The sequence below is a fragment of the Diadema antillarum genome, unplaced genomic scaffold, assembly GCF_040938485.1.
Source record: "Diadema antillarum isolate AM-2024a unplaced genomic scaffold, OU_Dant_1.0 seq00003229_RagTag, whole genome shotgun sequence".
NCBI lineage: Eukaryota > Metazoa > Echinodermata > Echinoidea > Diadematoida > Diadematidae > Diadema > Diadema antillarum.
The window spans coordinates 185252-200756 of record NW_027273814.1 but is presented as its reverse complement, the minus strand read 5'-3'; the positions used below and the strand labels follow the sequence as shown (position 1 = coordinate 200756).

Genomic DNA, 15505 nt, shown 5'->3' with positions numbered 1-15505 from the left:
TTAACTAAATGCAACAATTTCTATCACAATTAACATAGAATACAAATATAGACGAATGTACGAATAGCAAAACAACTTCTGTTGTATGGGTTCTCTCTCTTTCTCTCTTTGTTGATCGCAACATGTTGTTTTTATTGTTTGTCGGAGTGGCAGACACGAAGGTGCCGAAATGATTAAACATAAACAAAATAGATAAATTTTTTCAATGACACTGCACTGACCTCACATGACCAGAAATATTTTTGAAGATGTAATCAAATTCATCACATATATTCTAATTATTTTCTTTGTGTTCAGCAGTTTCAGTCTCAAGTATCTCAAATTGATAAGAATTGATGTATCGTTTTATGCATTTTCTTCCAAAAAAGCAAGAAAATGTGCAAAATGAGAATTACAGTGACGAGTGTCATGTGGTTATGTGGGGATAGATACAGAGACGCTGAACATTGAATGAACGCGTTGCTGTGCCAAAAAGACTTAGAGTATACCTGCGATGTAAACTGCAAAGTTGGTTTTGCATTCTATTGCAAATGTATGGGAGGAACTCTGCGAAAAGATTTTTGGCTGAACTGCACTTATGATATGAACCGAAATGAAATGAATCAAAATGAAATGATGATTTTCTTTCATTTCATTTCATTTCATATCATAGGTGTGATTCAGCCAATAAAGCGATATATCCCGCCTTTTATTTTTTTTTTATTCGTAAATATTGAACTAAAGCTCGTAACTTCCTACAAGTCTTAGTTTAGTTGGGTCTTGTTACTAAGAACTGAGTGCTGTATGCACATTATTAGCTTGTACCAAAAATATTAACAATATTAACCATAAACCCTCTCATCGGAATGAAGAGAGTTCCTTAGCAAGCCTTTGACCATTATTTTGTGCAATAGGTAATAACCGTTGTTTACACGTAGATTAAGATATCATTTTCTCAATGATAAGAGTACTAATTTCTCCTTTTGTTATTGTTATATCATCATGCTGTTGGCATTGCTACCATGGTATTGATATGCGCGGCAAAGTAATTATGATTTTCATGTATGAAGGCCGGTATAAATGCGGTTGGGCTTGATGAGTAAAAATTTCGTGATTTAACCCACTTGTATATATTTGTCCTATTTGTGCACATGATAGAATTGTATGATTGGTAATAAGATTGGACATTGTAATAAAAGACACCCAAAGAACGCAAGCCAAAAGAGACCAAAAATCAATTCTTAGCCCAAAGCCGTCCATGTTGTCCGTGATGTCAGCAAATGTGGTTAAATAAACATGACAACGTGAACATGTTTACGAATTAATATGCATATATACAAATATGTATTTGTATATATGTTATATATATCATATATCTATATACAGTATATGAACAGATACAATATATATATGTATATGTATATATATATATATGTATAATATATATATATATTGTTATATAGTAATATATGTTTATGACGTGTGTGTGTGTGCGTGTGTGCAGAGTTCGATGGCAAAATTAATTGACTCTATTCTTGTCAAGTTCAGATGTTTGCAATTAAAGCTGCTAAAAAAACAAAGGAAATGATAAGAAAATAATTATTGTAGGCCATATATTCTCAATCATAACTTCAAGAATATTCCTTTTTATGTGACAAGTGAGTTACCAAGGTTTCGTTTTGCTCTATCTGATGATGGACTTACTTTAAAATGCTTAGAAGTAATGCTTAGCCCATTTTGCAATCAAACTTTCATACGTACACATAAATAATGTATGTAAATGTGTGTGTATGTGTGTGTGTGTGTGTGTGTGTGTGCGCGCGCACTGGCATCAGTTTGTCTCGGTTAGGTGTCTACCGTAAATAACACACCCGATAATTCAGATACATACAATAGAAATAATACATATTTGGGGGAAAAGTATTTGCCTTTGGTTGGTATACAGACCGAAACACCCATTTTGAGAAAATAATGATTTTAGACAATCAAAACATCTGATTAATGACAGAGAAAAAATGGAAATACTGTATTAACAAAGACGGTAATGATAGTACATTAACAATTATTATGCACTTCATTTCGAAATCTTTGCAACGGCCAATAAAACATTATTAGGGACAATAAGCTTTACCCCTCACTAGTTTGTTATCAGCCGTTGTCGCGGTTGTGATCAGGTGGTAATGCCGACCAGAGCGTTCATGATACATATACATTTAGGATACACCAGGGAGGTGGAAGAGAGATCTTAAATCTCCCTGATGGATACACCCTACAGAGGGAGAAATAGGAATAAACCAACGGACCGAACGAAATCGACGAAATTCGGTGTTCTTAATACCGGACATTCTTTTCAAGGCTGAACAACACACAACGCCCCCTGCAGTAACGAAAATTAAAGGCAAGAAGACGAGATCTCATCTCGCCTGGCGGCTTAATGATCCCTATCAAGGGTGAAGGTCGAGTTGGTAAGGTCTCCCTTCTCGCCTTCTTGCCTTCTTTGACCCGAGAAGTCGAACAGTCGAGAGTTCAGACTCTTCAGACTCCTCGGCTTCTCAGACCCAAAACCGGCTGGTTCACTGATCTCTAAAGGAGGTACAAATGTATCTGGATATCCCACAGGCCCTTACACTGTTACAGCCGCTTTGAAGCCACGGCGCCGCCATCTTACCACGCGCATCGCACTCGAGTCATCACATGACGGTGACAGTCTCTACTGGAAAATGCGTGTATGCAAATCCCCATACCGTATGTCCCCCCCCCCCCCCCCCAAAAAAAAAAAAATACAACGGAACCCTCCGCAATGACAACTTTAAAAATAGAGAATCAATCCAAATACAATTTCAGGGTACGAAACTATGACTTATTACCCACATCTTACAGAAAATCCCATTCAATTTGCTTCAGTGGTCAAAGAGAAATGAGGATATTTTTTGCAGAGCATGTCAGGAATCACTGTTCTGTCCATTGTGTTCAGACATGCAGTTCCAAGAGCATCCAAGTGGTAAACTTGGAAGAATCACATCAACGACATGCTTTACAACGATTCGCATTTCTCTGTGACCACTTAACCAAATTGAATGGGGTTTTCTGCGAAATGTAGGTAAGATGACGTTATATATTTTAGACCCTGAAATAGCATACAGACAGTCAATCACACTGAAGTTACTAATGCAAAAAATCCGATGGTATTGGGGAGGGGGGGGGGGGGCATACTGTAGAGTTGTGTGCCTGGTATTTAACAGACGGCGGCGCCACCACGGCTTCACTTTCTTGTACAGCGCAAATGTTCCAATGAGATATCCAGATACCTCCAACAGAGATCAGTGGGCTGGTTCACTGGTCTCGATATGTCATCTTCTCGGTGACATGATCCCGTTGACTATTCGAAGAGGCCCCCTTGAAGATCAGCGTAAAACACTGATATGTAAACGTTCCCTATGAGGGTATAACGAAAACGTGCGGTATTACCGCAAATCTAATCGAGTTGACCCGTTCCATATGGGAGCCTGGTGGCTTGTCTATGGGGATTTCAGAATTCAGTATGGAACAGGTTAACTCAAAAACTAGGCTCTCGTTTTCGTTCCACGTCTATGATTTTTTTTTGTTGGGTGTTGGTTTTTTGGAGGGGGAATGCAGCTGAGAATATTCCGGCTATGCTACCTCTTGTTGTTGTTGTGGGTTTTTTTTCTCTCTTCTCTCTGAGGCTCCTCGTACACTTTGAAAACATCAATATAATAGCAAGACACGAATGGATTGTTTAAAGACAACAAGTTGATATGAATTTACAAGGGAAAGATGAGAAAGAGATTTCCTGCCGACCTGATTTAAGGATCATGCCGTGAAGGAATAGATTTGTTGTCTCAGTGAATTATGGTTGATGATAAAAGAGGCATTCCTTTCTTTGGGACTTCCCCCTTTATTCCCGGTGTAATTTTCACGTGATGGCGTACAAGCTTTGCAAGCATCTATCTCTGATATCTGTCCCCGGATATCTGCATTACCCTAAACTAATTGAAACGACTTCTCGGCAATCGATCAGCTCATTTCCATATTTGTCAGGTATAGACACAATAATGTTTGCGGTCCTGTGCGATAAACTCTGACCTAAGATAATACTGTTATCTTGTCATATCTTGAACCTTGGACAAGCCGTACGGCATTATGCAAACAGAATATAAACTGCGTGTCCGGTTTCGTTCGAAGAGTAATTAGACATTAGTCTACAGTATCTTCCATTGCGCACGCACAAAATGCTTTGGTATTCAAGGTGGAGTTATTCAAGTGAGCGTTGCAATACAAACCTACAGCCTTCTCTGCCTTCACACGTTTCTTTTAATTTTCTGTTTCTCACAGAAGAGACAATATAATAAAGGGAACAATATTGTGATACAGCGCTTCTCTGAGCAATGTCGACGAGCTGGAGGTGACATCTGGTAAGGCAAGATTGATATGACCTCAATATTTTCAGATGCTGTAACAAATTATTCACGATTTCAATCCATACTCGTTTCGTTGATGGACAGTCGACTTGTTTTTGAAAGGGTTTGGCGTGTGCGTGTGTGTGTGTGTGGGGGGGGGGGGGGGGAGGGGAGGGTAACTCGAACCAAGCTCGAAAAGTTGTCAAGAGATTATCAATTACCATTTATCTCTACCAGCAACGCCGTTAGATGTCTGTCTTCTAGCAGATTTGACCGTTGTTCACAATGTATGTATAGTGTACGTCATTCCAGGGCTGTTGTTTTTTTATATTTTTGTGTTTGTTTTACGTCAGATGACATGAAATCAACCACTGTCGTATCATTATGTCTATCGACAGCACAGCTATCAGGAACTAAGTATGGAATGAAGAACGACGAGAAATTTCTCGGAAACATAATCTGTTCTTAACTATTAATACCTCCGTCTCTAACACCTGATCAGAGCTCACCAGACAAAAATGGCGACAACGTATTGTCCTTTAATGCGGACTGTTACAGACCCTAATCTCGACCATTGTCTACACTCTTTGGCGCTGTAGATTATGGTGTAGAGATCAGCGGATGTTACACCATCCAACTTCAAGAATAAATGGGGCTTCGCCATGATCAAACGCAAATCGGATTTTCTTGGAATAACGCACAGATGTCTAGTCACAATTGATGTTGTAAATTGAGGTGGGATACGGAAAGGGAGCTTGATTGTCAGTCCATTGCTTCAAATAATTGATGTTTGACCTTATTCAGCCTTGCGGCAGCAATTCATTAGGCCAGGAAATTTGCGGTGCGCAATGACTCAAATTACAGAAACATATTTCACATAATTATATGATTATCAAAGTATCATTAGGTTAATTATTTCTACCAATACTTCTTTCTCAGTCACACATATCCACCATACCTTGATGGTACGACTTGGGCGTTGGGCTTATATAATTGTTCTTCCAAAGTAGGTTTTCTGTGTTTTTATAGAAATAGGGGGTAGTTCATGAGTAGCAGTGAGTAGTCCTAAGCAGACGCCATAACAAGGTTAAGACATATAAGCCACACAGGCATAAATAGTAGCATAAAAGATTTGGCACGATCATGAAACATTCATCAGAAGACACCTTATAGACCAATGACACACGGGAATTTACAAAACACACACACACACACACACACACACACAAACACATTTTAAGTCCCTCATTGGTGCCTTGAACTTAAGTGTATAGGGTGCCTACCCTGAATTTCTATTTTCGATGATATCGGACAAGAATAGATCTATTGCAGAGAATCCTTGACATTAAAGTCAATCCTTTACTGTACCGGCAGTCCTGAATAATCTAGCAACCAGAGTCCTATCATACTAGAGCCTGTTGTACACAGAGTTTAATAAGGGAAAACATGGGAAATCATACAATCACTGGTGATACTGTTTTGTTCTTATTATCTGTAGGTCTCACGGATTCAAGAAATAGGGGTCCTGATATTAAAGAAACAATTTTTGGACGGCAGCCGCTAAGTTCGATCTCAAGATGTCGTCCCTCAACGGCATCCTGTGTGTCGGGGTCTTTGTCAGCATGTGCCTTCTATTCAACTCATCCTCTGTGACAGCCTTCTATCTTATCTCGGAACTCAATGTCACTAACATCGGTACGACCACCTTCACCCTCGAGTGGGCCTGGGACTACTTGGAGGACGGCGATGAGGGAGAACCCGCTGGTTTCAACATCTCCACCTACACTGTAGGTTCCTTCAGGACATTGCTTGAGAGAGTAGAAGTGAACGGTACTGCGAACAGTTATACAGTCAAGGACACTGAGCCTTGGACGCGCTATGAGAGCTGCATTATACCCATCATGAACGAAACTATGCTCATCATCACGAACGAAACTACAGAGTTATACATTTTGTTTGAAAACTGTACCAACATTTTGACACTGTACGACCCATGGACTACTAAGTCTCAATTTGCTGTTGTCTGCACACTCTGGCTCGTATTCGCCCTCCTTGTTGCGAGGATCATCGAGTTCATTTGGCCCCGGGCGGAGAAGCGAACCTTCTCCCTGGACGCCCTGGATGAAAGCGACGATGGGCAGGCGGACTTGGCGAAGAAAGACGACGCGGGAATCCACAACTTTGGGTTCATCCGGAGCGACGAAGAGGGCAGCATTGCAGAAGACTGGAACGCCGCCGCCATTGCAGCACTCAAACGCCCAGACGATAAGCCGGTGGCGGACCAGGACGATATCCTCACGGAGCTGCAGAAGTTATCCGGGAATGCCATCCCGGACGAGGAGGAGCATGAAGACAACAACAACCAACAACCTCAACTCGCCGACAACGAAGACATTGCGAATTCAGTATACCAAGAAATACCGGCTTCTGAGACTCTTTATGCGAACGTCCCGCACGAGGAATCCGTACGAGCTGGTAGCGGACGGGTCGACGAGTCCCACTATGATGACGCCGCCGGCTATGACTGGCGGGAAAATGAGACTGGTGAGGACATACGTGCTAATCAACCATCACGCCACGTTGATCAATATGAACCGTACAATGATAATCAGAATCGAGAAGTTATCATGGAGGAGATGGATCTTGATGACTTGGCAAATTACTTCTAATCTTTCCTCTCTCTCTCTCTCTCTCTCTCTCTCTCTCTCTCTCTCTCTCTCTTTGTGTATTATAGTTTAACTCATTACTGTTCAGTAGGCCATCCGGTTCTTCTTTTTCTCTTCTCATCTCCTTCTTCTTCTTCTTCTCTTCTCCTCCTCCTCCTCCTCTTCTTCTTCTTCTTCCGCTACTGTACATTCCTTTTTGTAGAGTATTGTCGTACATTGGTGATGTCGCGAATCACGAGAAATTGGGTGCAGAATAACACGAACTAAACTAAGTGCAAGTATAAAGCATCTCCACTGAATAAGGCCAATGAAGGACAGGTGGTGGGGCTGGGCGTCTCCGGAAAGATCAAGAGTCAATCGACTGAGCCGAAACCACTGTTGTGGGTGAAGCATTCCACAGGCAGATGACGCCAGGAAAGAAGTTGTGCTGGTAGGAGATGATTCCGCAGTGTTGTTGTTTCAACTAAAGGTGATGTCCTCTGGTTTGGTCGGAAGAAAGGTAGTGCAGCTGGAATAGCGATAAATCCACGGACAATTTTGTACAACATGGTGACCCTGCTGTGGGCTCGTCGTTCATGAAGAGACTGCCATCGCATATCTTTTAGCATTTTTATGTCACACTTCAACGCGATGCCCTAAGCATCATCTTTATGACGTCATTTAAAAAGATTTGACTTTCACATGTACAGTAATATACGTGTTCGAATAATTTGCAGTTTGTTGATATCACTGCAGATGCAATGGTAGCTTATTTCATGCGTCAAAAGTGACGCTATTGATCCTTAAATTTTCAATAAAATACTTTGTTTGATTACTGATTGCTTTAATGCTTTGCTTTTTTTAAGGCAGTGTAAAGTCTATTTGTAACAAGAATTTGATGTACATTGTAGGGTCTACGTATAAACAATTGTAAAATCAATTTAGATCTAAATTATTCATGAAATCCATAGGTGCTTGACTGATGAAAATTCAATGTGGAATGAACAAATTTGATGCTATATGTGTAAAAAAAAAACGTAAGGCAATTGCTGCTATGAAAAAGATTAACCACATCCCACCTTCAGAACTTTTGTTAGACTTGACAATCTTTGATCTCGCCACGTAGGCCCTACACAGTTTAATACTTGTTGCGATGTAATATGACTTTGTTTGGGGGTGAACTGTGCATCGTGTTATTTCATAACTGGATTTTAATTCTTCAGAAGTGTGCTCGTACATTTTGTAATGAGAAAAGTCTCCCAAAACCTACATGTATTATAAAAGCAATATGATTCTTTGTCTACATTCAAGATAAAACATTGACCAAGCATAACATATTGTACATTTACAGTGTATTTACTTGTAATCCAGTCTTCCTGCAATCAGTCTATACAATGTATCATAACTGCTGGTATATATCAAGTCATTTTCTTTGCGTTGTTTTGTTTAGTTTTATTTCACTTTTCGACATAACCGTGACATTCTTGTATTCTATCGGGGAGCAGCCTTGTCAGGTCAATGACCTTTGCATCCTCCTCCACACGTATAAAATGTATATGTATGTGATTAAATCACGAAATCAATAAATAAAAGAATAACGTCAATAAACAAAAGATATAACCCTCAGGAGTATTCTTTAGGGTGTTACTACTCTAAGGGATATGGAAACAAAAGATTAAAGATCATAGTCATTTATTACCTATTTTGTTACACTTTGGCTCCACCCTGTCCCACTGGGGCAGTGGCATTACTACAGTGTAGTTTGAACAGCAAATAAAAAAAAAAATTCACATGCATTCAGGCAATGTATACTCAAAAGTTTCTGAAATTTCACAATTCTTGTCTCATATCACAGCTTCATTCAATGAAAATACAAATACCACAAGATATCATCGATGTGATATTTTACAGATTTCAAGCTTTCATTTTATTGGTGTCAAGAACTTTACATTACAGACGGAAGACATTGCCACCGGACATGTGTGTCATGACAGGAAAATCTTTGTCATAATTCTTAATTTTTCTGCATCCTTATAATGATAATGATAATAAAAAAATAATAATAACAATAGTAATGATAATAATAAAAATAAAATAATACTATGCACACACACACACACATGTGTATATATATATATATATATATATATATATATATATATATATATATATATATATATAATAATAATAATAATAACAATAGTAACAATTATAATAGAAACAACAACAACATTAGCATTTGTCTTCAAGAAGGTCCTGCCATTATGATTACCTCAGCATTGCTAAGTACCCAATATTACATCAGGGCCACGACACATCATTCATATGTAAAAACATCTCGTCCAGGGATGTCTTTAGCATGTGGTGGGATTTGAACTTGGGACCTTCAATTTAAAGAGGATTCATGCACTATACCACAGTACATCCCTATTGTGTAATATACATTAGACATTGTTTAAAAAGTCAAGCATCTGAGATACTGTCTTCTTATTCACTATCTTAAACTCTTCTTTTTTTCGTTTTGTCTGACTCAAAACATACATATTCAAGCAGTTGGATACTGAATCTAAAATGAAAGAGGTACATTATTGCCAATGTGTGAAAATGAAGAAAAACTACTCAAAACACACTTTCCCATTGATGTTGTGATCCCAAACTAAAGGATAATGTAGAATAAGGATAGCTCTTTCAGAAAATATGAAAAACTCAAGATTGACTAGGTTGACCCATTTCACCTTTTTTGAGTCCTCACGTAAAATCAAGTGGTGGGACTTTTTGTTCGTTTTGTGATGCACGGTCACATTTCATTTTTAGAACACATCAAGCAGAAAGTCTATTAACCATTGAGGACGTACTGATTTTGTTACAGCACACATTTCCCATAGACTCCTGCCAGAGTATACTCCAGACAAGTCTTCAACAGTCTAACTCAATTATTTTTTAACCTTTGTAATTTCTCTCCAGAGATGACTTTCCACATTAAGGTTGTAAACTTCACATGATTTATGGCCTCCTAAAGAAGCTTGATGAGTCTGGGTCATTAGCAGTCACATCATCAAAGAACTGAAACCTTCACTTTAATGGGTGGATTCACAAATGGCACTTTGGATGGCTTACAGTGTTAATCATGACAATGCATTTCAAATCCACTGTGTCAGATGTAGGTTCTTACAACGCATGTTTACGCTCAAAGGGCTAAATCTGAGCTGTCACGATGAAAGTCTAGCACAAAGGTGCTTTAACGTCATCCTGCCGATTTCAGTAGTTTTCATTAGTTTTGTATCACCAATTATCAAAGTTCTGCTCCTACATTATTGAGCAAAAATTAGCTAAAACAAAAACAAAACATGAAAAACAATACTAAACAAAACAAAAATGACAAACAAAACCAATCTTTAAAAAGAACTGAAAAAAAACCCAAACAAACTTGGGAGTACAGGATGAGCTGATGAAGCGTCCAGGGTCGGACGTGAAACTGTTCTCGGAATTAAAGCAGCAAGTCCAGATGAATTGATCTAATTTTGTACCTTTATCCTGCAGAGAATATCATAACATTATCTATAAGATGGAATGGCTGTCAGATCAATTTTGTAACATACCTTGGCAATTGCAAATCTATGTGTTGCGACCACAAGTAAAAGTCTACATGCTGTTCTTTCTCCAGAAACATAGCCTACCTTTATTTGGAGCCAAACTCTGAACCCATTGTACATCTGTCATGTATGTGGATTTCTCACAGATAACTTTAAATAGAATACTTGCATTGAATCGTGATTTACAATATACCCTTAACCTTTGTCATGCGCTGGAATAACAAACATGCAAAGTCCACAGTTAAAGCAAACTCAATGTGTACATAGAATGTCAGGGACGTCTATTGATACCAGACAAAAAGCACACAAAAGAATGTTTGAAATTCTCTGTTCTCAAGTTAGATGCAAGCAGCTTTTGTTGGGAGTTGATGCACCGTCAAACATCTCTGTCCCCTGTAGGTTGCTCATTCAATGTAAGCAGAGACGGCATTTTTAAAGGCACAATCGTGGGATACATTTTTATATCTAGTTTCACTTGCTCTTCTTCTTCTGCATCTGACCCATGAGTTTGTAGACTTCTCGCTTTGCCTTCTTCTGCCTTTCTTGCCTCTGGGCTTCCATGACAGACATCTATAAGACGAGTGAATAGAAATAATAGTCACAGCTTCTGCTCATAGCACTTAAAGGGTAAATCCAGTCCACACATAAGTTAGTCTGATAAGAAAGAGTAAATTACAGTTAAACTCGCCTAAGTCGATGTCGCATATGTCGAATAATCGCGCAAGTCGATGATTTTAAAAAGTCCTGATTTTTCCCCATTGACTTACGTGTATTAATTCATTCACAAGTCGAATTTTGTAAGTCGAATACTCGCCTAAGTCGATGAAATTCCAAGAACACTTTCACGGAAAAACCATTGAATTCACTGTGCCTAAGTCGAATAAGATTTTATTGTGTAATAAACCACTGTCAAAATCAGGAGACGCCAGTTTTTGTTTACATAGGACCTAGCCCGACCAGACAGGTGACAAAAAAAATGATCTAAAGTGTCAAAATTCAAAGCGATCGCATGCGATCGTTGAACTCTCTTCGTGTTTGGAGGTCCGCTGGTACAAGTTGTACAGCCCTGTCACGCTACGTACGTACAGCGACTGGGTTGTGTATATAGTTGTGCGTACAGCGACTGGGCTGTGTATAGTCTGTGTATGTTTGCAGTCTGCGCTGTGCAGTGGAATGGTATGGATGAAGCTGCTGAGTTTTCAAAGCGGAAAGTAGGGGGAAAGTTACGGGCACAGGTAAATCAGAATTACACCTCTACACGCATTTCAAGCCACGGTATGGTAAACTGGAATCAATCACTGCGCAAATATGGTTCATATTCACTTCCCCAAGGTTTAACAAGGGTGTAAAGTAATCGGACCTGTGCCAATACTAATGCACTGTCCATGCAAAGTTAGCCACGGCCCTGCCGGGCGACCTGTGCTGCGGCGCACCTCTCAGCTCTCGGCTCCAGAGTAGACAAGATACATGTACATTATACATAATGTACGTGTGGTGTAACTTTAAGTCGATTTTTTTTCGACTTACGCACAAGCCGAAAATCGCCTAAGTCGATGTGTTTTGCTCAGTCCCGAGAAGATCGACTTATGTGAGTTTAACTGTATTATGAGTTCAACAGTAAAAGTCTGATCAAAATCGGGTGAAAAATAAGGAAATTATGACATTTTGAAGATTCGCTAATTTTTCAGGAAACAGTTCTTGAATGGTCAATATGAATATGCAAATGGCAAAGTGAGCATGTCATACCCTCACAACTTGCCATGGAGTTTGTACACATACAATTTTGAAATTTCCAGTGTTTCATTCAAACGTAATTATGCCCGAGGCTCAAATCCTGGTATATCCAATTGTTCACTATTCTGACGTTATTCAATCAGGAATAATATCATGTTTTAGATTTCAATGACATAAACATTGATTTTGCATCATTTCTTGTACAGGATCAATGGAAAACTGTGAGGTTATGACATGGTTAGCTCACTCATTTGCATATTCATATCCACTGTACAAGAACTGTTTTGCAGAAAATAGCAAAACTTCAAAATGTCATAACTTCCTTATTTTTCATCCAATTTCAGTCAATTTTTCCCATTGAACTTGTAAGATTTTACTCTTTTTATCAGACTAACTTATATTTGAACTGGATTTCCCCTTTAAGGACTTGGTAGAATGGGGATACCATGGAGTGGGACAGCTGACCCTACTCGGATACATTATTGAGAATCCCCGTAACAAATCATATACAGTTTTATCAATGATCTTGTATTTATGTACACACACAGCCAAAGAATCTCAAATGAAGTCGAGTGTTACTGATGAATGTACGCTTCCATGAACATATTTGCTGACATTTTAAAACATTTTACAGTGAGTCCATCATCAGCTAAAGCAAAATAAATCTTTTTCAGTGATACCTCACTTGTTCCATAACAAGGAACATTCTTGAAGTTATGATTACACGTAGTCCACATCTTTCTTACATGTTTTTGTTTTGTTTTTGTTTTTTTGTTTGTTTTTAGCAGCTTTGATTGTAAATATTCCAAATTACCAAGAAATGGAGTTCACTCGTTCTGCAATTAAACTCTTCATTTCTATGTAAAACAAACAAGCACCATGACCACTCCAATGACACTATATCCACTGACAAAGAAAAAGAAACCCAAACAAACTTCAAGAAAAATAGCGAAAAAGTCCAACACACCTTTTTCCTGTGCACTTCCACTCTGGACACCATGGCCTGTCGTTCCCTTCTCTGCTTTTCCTTGTACAGTGTGCCCAGTTGATTCATCAGCTCCACAACCTGTGAGAAGGGAACAAGAGTGGTGAGAAGCATGAGAACCCTGATGATCCTGGATGATCAACATTACTCCATGCATCATTTTTTTTTTCTAATACACATCTCCTCACTTTTATCACCTGTGTTATTTAGGGGAAAGAAGGAATTATTTGTACTAGCTATCAAAAACGGACTCTATAAGGGAGCAATCCCGAAACCTAGGTACATGTGTATGTACAAGAATGTTGTCTTAAATGACTTGTGTACTGATAATAGGCAAAATCAAAATGGTTTCATTATATAGACAGGTACTGTAATACTTTCACACAAGTAATTACGTGTAGTAGACTGAGGAACACACATTTTTTGTGTTTATAATTCCAAGGATTCAAGACATTACTCAGTGGTATTAAATGTATAATACTGTGACAAATAGAAATATTTCTGTGCTTCTATTTTCGTGCTAGTTTCTGCTTGCATGAAATGCACGAAAATTTCCACAGCATGAAAATTTCCACTTTTACGGTATCCTCTTCAGCATCAACATTTCTCTCCCAAAATAGCTCTGCTATGACTGATCTGAGTTTTGCCAAAGACCTCCATATTCATACCTAGTTCAAACGAGACATGGTGGGGGAAAAAAAATCTTGTAGAGGGATGAATGCATGGGCTAGGATTTGAAGGTAGAGTATCATGTAAACAGACCGATGCCCTGTCCACTACAAAATAGTGCTGCTACATGATAAAAACTTGATATACTGAGTCATTTTGATATTGAGACATGATTATTTACTGAAGTTTTTCCAAAAATTGAGTAGGGAATAATTGAGCAAAAGCAGAAATCCTAATCTTTCTGACTGAAAAATAGGGATGATTTGGCTCAAAACCGGGAAAGAAAGAGTAGTTCCCATAAGAGTGTGTAGTCAAATTATCAAGAAAAATATTAAAATCCTACTGAAAAAAAAGAGAGCTTAGAATGGTTAAAATCTAGATTCTTTCATTCAAATTTAGAATGGTTGGGAGGTCTGTGAAAGGGAATGAAGCAAAAATGGATCACAAAGATTGCTATCCTTAGCTTCACTTTACCACTGGGATGCTTTACTACACCTCTGCACTCGACAAACAACCCCCTGTCATAGTCCTGTACTGACCTTCCGTTCATGGGGCTCCCTGATCACGGCCCGCGCCCCTCGTATCGAAGTCTTGCCCTGTTTGCCCCTCCTGATGGTCTTCTGGAGTCCCACCTGCTTACACCTCTCCTTGAAAGGTAGCTCTTTTTGCAATCCCTTAGGGACCACCAGTCGATTGAAACGCCTCGTCTTCCTCTCAATCGTCTGGATGAAGAACACAAACATCCAAAACAGAATAATTCTCCCTATCACATATAACTGTAAAAACTAAAAACAGCAGCAGCATTATTCAATTTCTGTAACAATGTGTTGACAACATTGTGGGGGTGCACAGTGTGAGGTCTGTTTGATCATACATGAAAAACTTAGATTTATTTCTAAACTACCATAGTTTTGTAGATTTTCTAAGCAATTGTTACATGTTGGGAAAAGAAATATGAAGCTATAAGCACTGAGAGTGCATTTCTGTTGTGAAGAGACAACATTTTAGTCATGGTAAAGAGGGGAAAACTAAATGTAATATAATGCTCTGCCCATGCTTGTTGCACAGTAACTCCACATAACCGGAAATGCAGAAGTTGACACCAAAAGTGTGACCACACTTGAGCTCCGCGTGTTGAATGTGGGTGTGTAAGATCACCTCATTCATTCTGGACATAGCATATGACCAGCATATGGACAAGACCGCAAACAAAAACATGTTTACATTTATATACTTTAGAGAGAATCAGGCACAAAGTTCCAATCAGAGTCATTGATACCATCTCTGATGAGTATCCTAATGAGGGAAAAGATTCAATATCACATTGGTGCCTAAACAATAAAACTATCTTTCTTCTTTTTATCAGAATTGTGGGATGGATCAGTTGACCTGCCTTAGCTTTCATCAAATGAACTGAATGCTCCTTATACACTCGGCAAAAAACGAAAGTGAACACTTTTTGAAGTTCATCTTTCTCATAGA

The 15505-nt window shown here is 38.8% G+C and overlaps 2 protein-coding genes across 2 annotated transcripts in view; one reads left to right on the top strand and one right to left on the bottom strand.

Moving 5' to 3' along the window:
* The first annotated feature begins 4227 nt into the window (after window positions 1-4227).
* LOC139715303 (uncharacterized) lies at window positions 4228-7066 on the top strand. Its single transcript, XM_071626880.1, has 2 exons — window positions 4228-4412; window positions 5896-7066. The coding sequence occupies exon 2, from the start codon at window positions 5975-5977 to the stop codon at window positions 7064-7066; it is 1092 nt and encodes a 363-aa protein (XP_071482981.1). The 5' UTR covers window positions 4228-4412; window positions 5896-5974.
* Window positions 7067-11080: 4014 nt separating this feature from the next.
* LOC139715302 (ribosome biogenesis protein BMS1 homolog) overlaps window positions 11081-15505 on the bottom strand; it is a 29085-nt gene continuing 24660 nt past the window's right edge. Inside the window, exons 23-25 of the mRNA XM_071626879.1 lie at window positions 14563-14745; window positions 13337-13435; window positions 11081-11205 (exon numbers count right to left, since the gene is read on the bottom strand). Coding sequence (XP_071482980.1) covers window positions 11107-11205; window positions 13337-13435; window positions 14563-14745 — 381 coding nt within the window. The 3' untranslated portion in view covers window positions 11081-11106. The remainder of the gene's footprint in view (window positions 11206-13336; window positions 13436-14562; window positions 14746-15505) is intronic.